Source organism: Fistularia commersonii, chromosome 20 (assembly GCF_037954325.1).
Source record: "Fistularia commersonii isolate RoL2024-O1a breed Wild chromosome 20, RoL_Fcom_v1.0, whole genome shotgun sequence".
NCBI lineage: Eukaryota > Metazoa > Chordata > Actinopteri > Syngnathiformes > Fistulariidae > Fistularia > Fistularia commersonii.
Window position 1 is genome coordinate 11,817,451 of NC_141303.1, and position 13,914 is coordinate 11,831,364.

General features: G+C 37.5%; 1 protein-coding gene across 1 annotated transcript in view; it reads left to right on the forward strand.

Annotated features, from left to right (window-relative positions):
- rngtt (RNA guanylyltransferase and 5'-phosphatase) overlaps positions 1-13,914 on the forward strand; it is a 78,484-nt gene that overhangs the window by 39,635 nt on the left and 24,935 nt on the right. Inside the window, exon 12 of the mRNA XM_086167289.1 lies at positions 8,753-8,821. Within this exon, the coding sequence (XP_086023415.1) occupies positions 8,753-8,821 (69 nt within the window). The remainder of the gene's footprint in view (positions 1-8,752; positions 8,822-13,914) is intronic.

The following is a 13,914-nucleotide window of genomic DNA, read 5'->3' on the forward strand; positions in this document are numbered from 1 at the left end:
CGGTTCGTGGAGTTTAAACATGATTATGCTGTTTATATTTAAGTTCTAGTCTTTCTAGTGAGATGTATAGAATGGACATGTTCCAGAATTTTGATAGTCAGTGAATGGGACCAATGTGTTAAAAAAAAAAACAAAAAAAAACATTAAATTGGTTTTTGGTCGCTGTGAATTAAGTGTTGTTTAAGTGAGAGGAGAATCTATAGTAACTATCAAACAATCTTAATACTGGCAGCCACAGTACTCCTATTACAAGACAGATAATTATTAGAGTCTTGATAACAGTGTCCTTTTCAGGTTACTTCGCATTTCATTCTTGACACCATGTCGTTATGTTGGATCCTTGTTTAAAATGAATTATAATTTGTTCCAGATGAAAATACCACATTTTCATCTGGAACAAAGCATATTTCATATTGTGTTGATTTTCACCTGTAGCTACCCCCAGGCTGCTTCAGATTGATAAGCTGTGAGGTGGTTGTGGAGTCAGTGCAGGGAGCTTACCTAAGCACCCTTAAATCCATGGCGCATATCCTCATTTTAGAATTCAGTCCAAAGAATACCACACACGATGCTTTCTTATACTTGAGCAAATACTACGCTTGTCTGCACAGCTAAAGATACTCTCACCAAATTTCAGAATTATATATAAACCAAAGATGTATTTACAGATTTCACAATATTGTAGTATCGTCAAGCATCTGTAATACTTTGCTCATTCAGTGAGCCAGATGATACAGATTTCAGGTTCTAGCAAGCCTCACTTTCCTCACTCTTTACCAATTGTGCTCTTCTGAATAAAGTTTTCCTTTTTGTCAGTTAAAAACATTGCTGAGGTATCGGGAGTTTTCATGCTTCCCTGGCGCAACAATCGCACCATGTCACAGGTATGGATGAAATTTCAGCATAGTATTGTGATTTTTTAATGACCCACAATATAGATTATTTATTGTTCACAGAGCACAACTACTATAATTCAAAAACCATTTGGGTGTTTAGCATGTGGTAGAATATTTATTAAGTATTTATGCCTGTAGTGGTGATAATATTTTGGGGTGGCATGGTTCAGAAAGTTGAGAGTGGTCGTCCTTTGAACTGAAGTTTCCTGGTTCAATTCCAGCTTTCCTCCAAGCCTGTCTTAAGTATTGCCAAGCATGACACTGAACCCCTAACTGTGCCCCTGGTACTGCTCAGTGGGTACCAATTGCTGAAGTTTAATCTGTGATAGGTTACATGTTGAAGTAATTTCCAGCAAGGGATTCATCTAGTCTAATCTAAAATAAATTAGAAATATTCTTTATCTGTAAAGGTAAAACATAGCATTATATAGAGGAGTATTCATTTCTTAATTAATCATGTATTTCTATTCAAGTATTGTGATTATGTTATATTGTGGGGTCACACTATGGTGATCCTCATTCAGACCAAGTCTGGGCATGGTGCTCTGTAAGACTCTTAGATTTCTAAACAAATGTCCATCTTGTCACTCTTCTATAGAGCATGACCCATGACCCAAGAGTCTTGCGATTTCTTTTCTGAGCTCAGGTTTGTAGTTTCAGGAAGAAAGTGTCCCTCCCTCAGCAGCATGTCTCATTAGCTTAGTGTTGTCAGTCTGCAGTCTTCTCAATGCTCAGTGACCTCACACCTCAGCTGTCCAGACTCTCACTGTTGGAGATGGAAAAGCAAGACTTCAGAACCCATTTAATTTGTTTCCCTTTACCTTATATCTGCCCAAAACAAAAATCAGTCTACAGGGCTTTACTTGGGGTCCTTTTCAGTGATTTTTTTTTTTGGATTGCCTAAGTGGTACTGTGATTTTTTTTTTTGTCTATATTTTTGCCTTTATAGCAGATCGATTCACTCCATTATTTTTACACTTCATTTATCAAAGGAAGGACAAGCCTAAGGGTGGCACAAGCCTTTGTCTTTCTGAGCCCAAGCCTCGATACAGTAAATGCAGAGGGTTGTGCCAAGAAAGGCATCTGGTGTAAAACCTATGGCAAAAACCAACTATGTGAATCAAACCTATTATCTCCATTGATTCCAGTGATAGTTCAGGTTAGGGATCATTCAATTCTAGTGACACATAGTATTGGAGTACGCATTAAGGAAGTCGAGACGTAAATAGGAAACATAAAGTAATCCACACCAGACACTTAGACTGTTACCATTTTTGCTGCAATTACTTGAAAACCAGCCATATTATCTTGAGTATTTGGAGGAGATGTTATGTAATATAGTCTAGATCAATGGAGATGTTGAAGAATATAGCCTCAGGGGGCACAAGCCAGTGTCTTTCTGAGCCACTCCCAAGCCCAGATAAATAGAGTGGGCTGCTCCAGAAAGGGCACCTGATGTAGAATTTATGACATAAATACCATTTGCAAATCAAACCTTTTACTTCTTTACTGGAGCCGTTGAGGCCCGAGTTAACAATGGCTGTCATTGGTGCCAATAACCAACAGAGTGACAGAAGAAATTGGGTGGGTCAAAGAAAGAGAGGAGAAAGGTGTGTTCGAAGGCAGAGAGAGAAGAGAAAAAGCAAGAGTCGTGGGATTTAGGGTACGGACTTTGAATGTTGGGACAATAACAGAAAAGGAAGATGGAGAAGACAAAGGTAGAGGAGAGGACAAAGTGGTGGAAGCTGAAAAACGAGAAGTGCTGTATGGTTTTCAGGCAAGAGTTGAGAAAGGCTCTGGGTGGTCAGTGAGAGCTTCCAGATGACTTGATAACTGCGGTTAATGCGATTATCTGCAGAGGGGGGATGCTTCTTGACAGCTTGTTGGATGAAGCTGTCTTTCAAGCCATTGGTTCTGGCCCGAAGACTCCGCAGTCTCTTCCCAATGGTAGCGGAAATGCTGCAGATAGAGGGAAATGTCTTGACAGATGATGAATCGATGAATGGGGAAATTGAAACAGAGCTTAGGGTAGATGAGGTGACTAATGTGGAGCTGAAATAGCAGAGATTAGTAAGGGTGAAGCGAGGAGGGCATTGATGAGATGAAGAATGGAAATGCAGTCGGTCCTGGTGATATACCTTTGGAGGTATGGAGGTGTCTAAAAGAGAGTTTCTGGTTACGTTATTCAACATGATCTTAGAGAGTGAGAGGTTGCCCAGGGAATGGAGAAGTGTGATGGTGCCCATTTTTAAGAATAAGTGAGCGGGACAGAATTGCCATGACTATCGAGAAATACAGTTGATGAGCCAGACAATGAAGTTATGGGAAAGAGTAGTGTAAACTAAACTGACAGCAGAAGTCAGCAGAAATGCAGAGGAATTGAGGAAGGTTGTTAAATCATCCTGGGCTGGAATACCTGTTTACAGGTGCCAGAAGTTGGTTGACTCCATGCAGCACAGATGTGACGCAATTCTCAGAAACAGTAGTTATACAACTAAATATTAATTTAGTTATTCACAGGAATGCTAAATCTTAATGCTTTTTTCAGTTTATTGAGTAAATATTTTAGTTTGTAATGAAAAATGCAGACACTGCTATTTTTCTGAACAGCCCAATATCATTTTTTTTCTTCATTTTCTGTAATTCAAGTATTGATACTTTTTTCGTCATGTTTTGATGTAGACTATAATGTGCAGTATTCCAAATGAATGGGAATAAAAATATAAGGATTTTAACCTTTAAAACACTGCTATTGTTTTTAGTACAACTGCAGCTGACAGTGATTTTGCTACGTTGCAGACTTGCATTGGCTGTTTTTTACCCATTTCAGAATGATTTCTATTGTTTTCTATCCAAGTCTATTGCTCACTCCTCTGTATTTGTGTGAAGGCAATGTGTTATCTTAAACAGAATATGCCATCAAATTTGTAAAATTCCAAACAAAAATTACAATCACACTTGCCCAGTTTGATATTTCTCTTCACCTCATGAAATATAAACAGAAATTTTTTGTAATATTTTGATTACAAATTACATTTTCATACAGTAGAAGTAGCTGACCATTGCTTGTCAACGGACATAGTACAGTCTGAATGTATGCACATGGCAATGACACAGCCATTGTTGGAGAGTGAACTCAAGAAAAAAAAAAAACAAACAAATGTAATTTGTGACTTTAACCGAAAGCTCTCATTTTCCTCAAAGATTTCATGTTTCTGGTGTAAGAAAGTGCAAAGACCCTATGTTTAGCTTGCTCAGGGCATTTAGTCAGGTTACGTCTACTGTTTATGCCTTTGTTTGGCTTTCGGAAATTGTATTTCTTTTGAGAGGATTAAAAAAAGATAAATATGTGGGAGGAATACCAATACTGTTGTCTTGCTCTATTTTCTTGAGAAAAGGTTTCCATTATAGCCCTATATGAACAGTATGCCACCACCCCAGGGCTTAAACCCAGATTACCAATTTCAAGATTCAGTTGGGTTAGATGTTTCAGATCACTCAGCTACTCCCTGATTAAAAAAAAAAAAAAAAAAAAAAATTAAGTTCACGGTTGTATGGTTGGTGTTTCAGACACTAATCACAGCTCCTCCCAACCCTTCATATCACAGATCTATTTTACCTTGATATTTCTCACCACCTTTAGTTGATATAGCTATACAAAAGGCTTTTAGGGACAACTCCTTAACCTATTCATATCATAGTTCATCCTTTCTATATCACTAAAAAACAAAATTTGTAAAAAGATTTTATTCTCTTAACTTTTCAGACTGCCTGACCTTGATTGACTTGACTCCATGGCTCGCCGGTGGTTTCGTAGCCCTGCCACAACAGTGATGTGGGCTTTTTTGTTTAATGGGCAACTGTGCACCGGTATCAGAGGGCAATTCACATTAGGCTTGAAAGGAGCCTCTAGCAAGAGCAGCCCTGCGGTCTGACTGGAATATCAATCCACCCTGTCTGTCTAACATTCACACACACACACATACACACACACACACACACACATAAAAAATCTACAAATCTCTTCAGAGCGATATGGATGAGCAGAGAGCAGGCGATTAAAAAAATACTTTGAATCTATGTCATTTATATCCCTATGTGGAGTGATATTTTCACAACCTGAGATCTAAGCATTGTGCCATAAAATTTAACAATTTTGTCATAAATATTAACATCTGGAACTGCTGCTGTTTCTTTTTCCTTTCTTAGGGATTCTTTTTCCCCCTGACAATGTACACATTAACCTCATGAGCACCTATTCACCTATTCCGTATACACAAGTACATTAAAATAACAATCCAAATCAACCCAATTGCCAGAAACCCCCACAGTGGGTTAGAATTGGATTTGCCACTCAAATGACAAGTCAAACGTCTTCAAGTAATGAAACAAAGTCCAGTTGCCATGGTAAGATTAGACAATGATATTCCATGGCCTACATGACTGAAAACCTTTACAGATGCATGTCAAATATATACAAATCCAGACATTGTAGAAGTTGATATGGCATTGTTGAATGTAAGTTAATTGTCAATGCGGATTCAGGGTGGTGCTGCTGACCTCAGTGACAACAAAATTTAGCAAAGATATTTATTTTAATTGCAATTAATTTCTTAAAATTCAAGGGGTCCAAAACCAAAGTGGTCTTATTGAACTGGCATGAATGTTCTCACTTTTTACTGATACATTCTCAAAAATTGTTCTTTATTCAAACAGTGCATCCAGTCAGTCTGGGCTAGTATAATCAGTCAACATTCTGACTACTTTCAGATAGGTTCAAATGATTCCTCTACAACAATTTTTTTTGTTTCTTTACATGTTTCATTCATGATATTGTACATATTTCTTTTATTGTGTCTGATCTATAATTTATCAAAGCAAGCAAGTTGTATTTCTGTGTTAGAGGGAGTCTACGTTGGACTGAAAATGAATGACATTATTCAATGCGCTGCTCGAACCACAGTTTCATCATTGAGTCCTTGTGTAATTTGAGCCTAAACATGGTACACCAGTCTGACTGTCATTACCCTGATTTTCACTGTCTTGAGGGGAAAGAGGCTCCTCATTATGTTATTGACTGATATGTCTATTTAACTCTTGTGGCGCTCTATCCTTGCTCTGAAGTATGTACCGAAAGCTTAATTTCTGAATGGAGATGCACTTTGCCCTCTGCCTACATAACCTCCTGCAACATGCCCAACTTTGTATTACCTCCCTGAAGAGCTTCACCATTAAAACAGGGTCACTGCCACATCTCTGCATTATCACTCCGAGGAACTTCCTTACAGTAGGTGGGTGTGCAGGTGGAAGTCTTGTTTCTGCTCATCTCTCCATCCAAGGTTCACTGTGCTCAGCGAAAGTGGTGGGTGGATGTGCTAAGATGGCAAGCGAACTGAAATGGAACTCCTAGATCTCGCCGCCTACACACCATTCCCTCATAAAGGCAGCAGCTCTCTTTGGTCTGGCTATCTGCCTTCTCCGTGTCAGCATGATTGTCAAGTTATGTGTGATCTGCTGTGACATCATTCTGAAGAGCAATAAAGTTGCTTGGCTGCCTTTGTAGATACCACAGAGAGTCAGCCATTTTCTCTTACCTTAGTTGAATCTATGCAGCATATGTGATGTGCTCAATAATTCACTCTCATGGAAAACTCCTTTTTTGGAAAAACAGTTATATTTAACATCACAGCTTTTTGTGGAAAATTATAAATAATTTAGTGAAATAGATGTATAACAAAAAGTGTGTATGTGTATGTGTATGTACATGTGTTGTGTAGGTAATTCAAACCTTTGAGTGTTTTCAGAATATTTTTACCGAATTCCAAAGATAAACCATGTTCTGTATACAATAATTATATATCCACTTGATAAGTATCAAAACCATGACAATTTATGCTGAAGTTTTTAACAAATGTCTAGTCTATGACCATATTTCTGGAAAACTATAAGGCACATGTTTGCACCAGGTGAGCCAGATTGTAATGCTGGTCAGACCTTGCAGGTTAGGTGTTTAAGTAGTCAGTATGTGATATAATTTGCCTGTGTTCCATCGATTTATATGTGGCTACTTTGTTGGTTTTTTTGTCATTGTGACAAAGGATATGATTTTTCCTTTCTTTGTGCTGAGTGAGGACAGATAACCTGTAATCTCCTGCACAATGATTGTATATCAATTCACCATGGCTCTTACTGACTGCCCTCTGTAGCACTCTGACATCTCAAGTCCACAGGTAGTTATAATGTTAACAGTTATCAACAGAGTGATTCTGTAATGCCTTCTTCAAATGATCCTAAAATTGAGCCATGCGATTTAGATTGCACAGAGACATGGCATTCTGAAATAACATAGCAGACCTGGCATTTTGTGTTAAGACATCAGATCATTGTGACTGCCTGGCATTGAGACCGTCTCCAGCTCGAGCTTAATCGTGTACCATATTGTATTCCTTGAACAGGCAATGTAAGAAAGCCTGTTTTCTGTATTGTTCCATCATTTGATGAGACAGAAGATGGCCTGTCACAGTATGAGAACATCATACTGGCTTTTATTGAGCTTTGAAGAAATCTATAGCATTGGGTTTTAGTCAGCCATCATGGGGTGGCTATGATACTTGATGCCCCGTGCAGTATGCTCTAATGCATTCCTCTAACTGTATTGACTGAGGCCACTTCCTGCTTCCTTATCATTTACAATTGACAAAGCTCCGTTCAAGTTCTTATATACTTGTAAACTTTAACTCAGTCAAATATAACTCTTTCCCTAGAAATAGTTTTACTTTTGTAACTGCAGTTACAAAACTGCAGTTACACTTCTATAGAACACTCATCAAATGCTCTACTATGAATAGTCATTTTTTGTCAGGCATTTTGACAGTATGTTAGAGCCAACTGTTTTTCCCAGGAATATGATATATGTATCGATATCCAATTATTAAAGCCTGAAACAGTAGGTTCCAGTTAATATCAATTTAGTTTGGAAATGCTGCCCTTCAGATTGGTGATCCATGAAAAAGAATATGGTCATTCAGACTCCAGCAATCTCTGGTCAAGTAACATTACTGAAGTTCCCTAAAGTTCCATTTACATTTCCTCTCAAACTTTTGATTTAAAACTGTTTTTTCCTGTTCTATTTATATGTGAATGAGATTAAATCATTCTTTGGACCTCTCTTTGAGGTTTTTGATTTCCTCTCCCCTGCTGAAACAAAACAGCATAAAAGTCTATATATTCATTCTCAAATATCTTGGCCCTAAAGTGTGCCACCCTACTTTGACACATTATGTTGATAGTAAACAGCAATGATCGAGTAAGCCTCCAGTTTCTGATTTTCAGCCTTGTATGGATGAAAATTTAAATAAGGCAATCCATCCAAAATACAATACGTCTTGGATTTTTCATGTCGTGTTCTTTGACTATTGATGTGCTTTATGTTGCAGACAATGTGCTTGTAATGTACTAATAGCTCTGCTGTCCCTGAGGCATCCCTACTCTTAAAGTGTGAGAGGTTCTTTCTTTCTGTAGCAGTTGTGTTGCTGGTGTTAATCGAAGAGATCAAATTCTTTACTGCTGTGAAAAACATAATAATGGCCTGGTATTCTTATCAGTCTTGTCTATAATATCTTAACAGATTATCGCTCATTCTCTTGACCATGAATAAACAAAGATGGCAGACTTCTAATTATATTCCCTAAGAAGTTATCCGGTGAAAGCTTTTAAGGGCAACCACAACTTGGTTTCCAAATATTTTCGTAAACTAAACAAAATTCATAACTACACATCTTGCCATATATTTATTCATTTATATATATATATATATATATATCTGTAACAGTGTCCTTAATTCTTATACGTTTCAGCTTCTTGAAGGCAGCTTCACATCCCAGGTCAGCCATGAAGTTGACGGGCTCATCTTTCAGCCGTGCGGGGTAAGCCGCCATCCAAATACACAGTATGGTAATCTGTCATTCTTAAAAAAAAAAGAGGCAGGTTGATGTTCTTGAATTCTCCTTTAACTATATTACAGCATTGGATTGGGACAGCTTGTCATACCACCCACTGCTGACTTCAGATGCAGTCTTATCCCCTTAGATTGTAAAGGAAACCACACTCCTACAAAAATTCACATAAACAGGGGCCTTTCTGCAAGGTACTGCACAGTCAGACTAAGCAGATACATGGCATGCTCTTTGCAGCAGAGAAATTTAACAGTGTGGATATAACCGAATAACAAGACCAATTATGTTTTTTGTGGTAGTAATACTCATCTCTCTTCCTCTAAAATGGACTCCGGGGCTTAGTTTCCCTCCAAGTAAGCTAATATATGGCCTGCCCCATGTAACATCTAAACCCATGTTACAATGGCAGTACTTGGTTATACCCACTTCTCCTTTTAAGTCTTGGATTTTTATTTCTAATCCAAATCAGCCAGAATTCTTTTCGTGTAACTCAGTGTTTCCAGAGTGAAATGTGGACCAACACAATGACACAAACACACACACACACACACACACACACACACACTTACACATATTTGGTCCAGTAGGTTTACTTGAGTTCTGTAGACACCTGTCACATAAAATGCCAAAAAAAGTTAAACAGCAGCCATATTGGATAATTATGTGGAAACTGTAGGCATTACTTAAAGTTGGATAAATAAGACCTCTTTAGCTTTCTGAACAGTATGATCCTCAGAAAATACTTTTTTCCACTGTCTACTTATAACAACATCCTGGTTTATGTCACTTATCTGTTCTGGTATTTAGAAGTACTTTATGTTTGGCAAGAAGCAGAAAACCCCTTTTGATATTTATTTGTGCTTTGTGTGTATTCTGCAATAAACATACAGCTGATAATTTTGTGTCGCACAAAGGCTTAGGTTTTGAATCAACTGCTCGAGCAACCAAAACTCATTTACGTGTTTCTGCTTCTTGAGCATGGTCAGTTGTGCCCTTTATACTTGTTCTCCAGAGGTCTGGTCGTAGCAATCTCAGGGGAGGTGCCACTGAAATTTACTAGGTAAACATAGCTGCACTTCACTGAATAATGAGTTTCCAAGCACATCTCTCTTAGGGAGGTGAATTGATGCATCACTATTTCGTTTCCATATCACTGCAAGTCTTATTACATGTTCATACATTTCCCAAACCATCTCTTTCATTTTTCTGATACAGTACTTTCTTACCCTCATCATGATTCCCTTTGTACCTTTATCCCAAATTTTCCTTTTCTGTCTAACCAAAGTTTTGCTTGAAAACAGGCTTTAATCCTGTTTAGAGAATGATGCTAATCACACTTAATTTCATATTTTCTGTCAAACATAATGCTGTTGAGAAACTGATCCTTTAACAGTTGGTCAGGGTAGGAAATGATGCTAGAAAAGGAATATTATGTTAACAGTTGAGCAACGTGACTCGTAGGGATTAATTTAGTTTGGTTCACAACCTCTGTACTGTACCGTCATTGATAATGGACAAACTGTCCACAATGGATTTGATGGATCATTGTCATGAATCTCTGGCAAAAGGAAGGGATTGTAAGCACTCCGGCGATATGGATATTTGGATATGTGTTAAAATGCATGGCGATGGAGCGTTCATCAAACAGGCTGAGGAAATTGCACCATCTAAATCTGAGTCCTCTCTTGGGAATACGCAGTCACCCAGGGTTTGCGATTTGTTTTTGCTGGTGTTTATACAAGTTTATCAAGATTATTGTTCAAAAGCAGGACTAAAATCTGCACGGTGAATTTGCAAAGATAGACCAGTGTTTAGATAAGTCATTTTTGTTGGCAGTCATTTTCATCCAGTAAATCAATTCTCATCTCTAAATGAAAGCCTGATGTAACACTCAATGTATTGTAGAAATTGTAGCTGCAGAGATAGAACTGTTCTTTAAATATATCTGCTCATTAAATCAGTGTGCACTAGGTGTTTTTCCTGCACTTTCTCCAAATATACCTCAGTTATTTTGGTGTGGCTTTTCAACACTCCGCCTAAAACAGCCAGTTCTACTTCTGGTTTATTGAGCCTTATTTCCATGCCTATACCATTGACTTTGAAAGACTTCAGCTTTTGAGTGCCATCAACATTACTCATAAACAAATTATGCAAATTGTTTTACAAAATAGATAAATACATTTAATAAATAAGTACAGCTTTTTAAATCACATACATCTAACTGGCCTGGGTATGATCACAAGAGGTTTCTCATTTAAATAACTACAGCAGCACCATAACAATTACAAGGTGCCATAAGCCATTACTAAGAAAAACTGCCGGTAGTCAGAAGCAAACCAAACAACAACATACAATATAAAGATAAATTTTGTGCTAATTGTTTGTCCTCTTTAAAAAAGTCTTCATCAACATTTGTTGTAATTATTGTCAGTCAGCTGCACATTAATTTGATTTTAAAATATATTCTTGTTTATTAATTCTGATGTGGCGTCACAGACAATACAAGTGGACACAAAAAAGAAAAAATCATGACTAGGTCAACATTGCAACATTTCCATTGTCTCTACAATTTTTTATAAATACACAAAGTGAGCATTATCAGTTTTTTATTATCAGAAAAATCCAAGTGGTGAGATTCTATAGGTGCAGACAATTATCCTCACCAACCCCCTGACATTTCTTTTTTATTTCGTCTTCAATGAATGGTAGCACAGTCATTGAGTGATATAAAGAGTCAAAATGAACACACAAAACTAAACTCAAACTCAAAACTAAAGTAATAAGTATGATTATATTGTGAGATTATTAGAAATGAATCCCTTTTCGGGAAGAATGGGTAGGAGTATTGGAAACTTGACCAAGAGCAGAAGTTAACATTTGTGAGCATTAGTCTGGTTTCAACACCCAGAAAGAGTACTACAAATGTAGTATTTTCTTTAAAAATGCTGGTAGACAAATCCAGAGAGGGTCAGAGGGAGCTGCATTGTGCCTTTTTACATCTAATAAAAGGAAAAGAAAGGGTGCTGAGAGAGGAACTATGGCTCTCTAATATGGTGAGTTGTAAGCCTCTTTGGTGGAATTATGGATTTGCATTGTTTTTTTCCTTTCAGCTGAAAAATCTAAATTAATAAAATTCTAAAAAGCCTGTAAACCACTTCAGCCTTCAAAACATTGTGTTCAGTGGTTTTGGTTGAAAAGTCCCTTAAGTCTAGAGTTCTTCTGAAAATCCTCAGAAAATGTTCTTTGCCAACACTAAGTGGTTCAACTTCTCACCTTGCTGTAGTTAGATCCCACAATTTCACTGTTGGGAGTAGTTAAAACTATTAAAAGCCATTTTCTGAACCCAGCCAACCACTGAGCATTGATACTTCGTGTGTTTGAGTGAAACAGGTTACAAACTGCCCACCAAAGAGCAGCTAAAAGTTCTCTCTAAAAGTACTCAACAGGAATCCAAGAGAGAAACACATTTGTTTTCCCTGCCCAACATTTCTGGCCTTTGGTATTCCTCTGCCTCAAACTAAATGTGTGGTAAGAGTTCAACCAGTATGTACACTTGTCTTTTATTAAAGGCATACACACAGCAGTTTACAGCAAGTGCAACAGAAGGACACACTAATTCTTTCAGCCACTCATCTAGCAACCATCGATGTGTAAAGGAGACAATAGCACTGCCTTAATCTCCAATCGTTTTTAAAGTCATTGATATTTGTTGAGCGGTACACCGACTGCAGTGCTTATCTCATTTTGTGTGTATGGGATTAGGGAGGCCTTGAGTCTTGCTGCTGTGAATATCCATTAATATTTGTGAAAAGGTTTCCACTGCATCACTGGGCTGCAGTCATCTATGTTATCTCACCCAAAACACAGTGTCCTTGGAATATGTTTTTTTGTTTAGGAAACATCAGGACAATTTTGATTTATATCCAAACCATTTTCACAGATGGAAGGATGGCTTTTGCAGTATATTCCAGATGGACATCAATGTAAAAAGATTAAAGCAGGCATTTTATTCTTGCTTTAAACACATCCTTTCAACTCCTCTCATAAGTCACCGGAGGTTATACCATTTGACATCCACATCAGTTGTCAATCTGTGTAATGTCTTGTCAATCCTCAGACAATGTGTCTTGTCTTTAATTTTTCCAATTTCTTAATTTTTCTTCTAATTCTTAATCTCTGCTGCCACATAATTTTGCACATTCACATCAAGGTCGTTCAAAATACAACTGACAATGCAACAATAGGTAAGTTATCTGGACCTAACAGAAGGAGATTTTCTCTGTGGAACAGACTTGCACAGCCTATGCAATCCAGACCATATTTAAACAACATATTTGGCCTGGAGCAAAACACTTATTGAAATTAGATTGTAAATATGTTATATATAATGAGAAGACTTACTCTAAGCATTTCCTCTGGCAAATGTCTTTTTCATCAATAGAATTATACTTCAAACACCTATTTAGGCTTTTTTCTGGATTAATCTTAAGACAATTAATTAGTATTTATGCTATGTGGTTACACTAAAAGTTAAGAGTGACAATCCACCTATATATTTGGAGAAATTATATTGCAGGTCATACCCTAGCAGCTGTTCCTGATGTGATGTCCATCCTTTTTGTTTACCCCTCTTTTTATGTATCAAAGTAGAAACGATAGGATCCCTTTTCCCTCCTGTGGAAATATGGATTGTTGAGGATCAAATGCAACCAGGTTTTTTCAGAACTGAAAAAGGGCAACACGTCTGTGATCTGGAGCGGTTCAATAGCTTGTCACAATTCTCTGTTTGCTTTTCTTTACCTCAATAATAAAGGGAACCCCCCCTCCCATGTTCTTTTTCTCTTTCTATTGACATTAAAGCCCTGGTTTGGTCTCAACACCTACAGCTGATAGACAGCCTTTATCTAATACACAGATAACAGTCACCACTTTATCACAATAGGGGCAAGGAACCTGTTTTGTCTTAATAGACAAATGGCCCATTCTATATTCATGATGGAAATGTGTAAAGAAATAACCAATGTCAGGGACAAAGGGTCATTAAATGGTTTGAGGAGTACAAT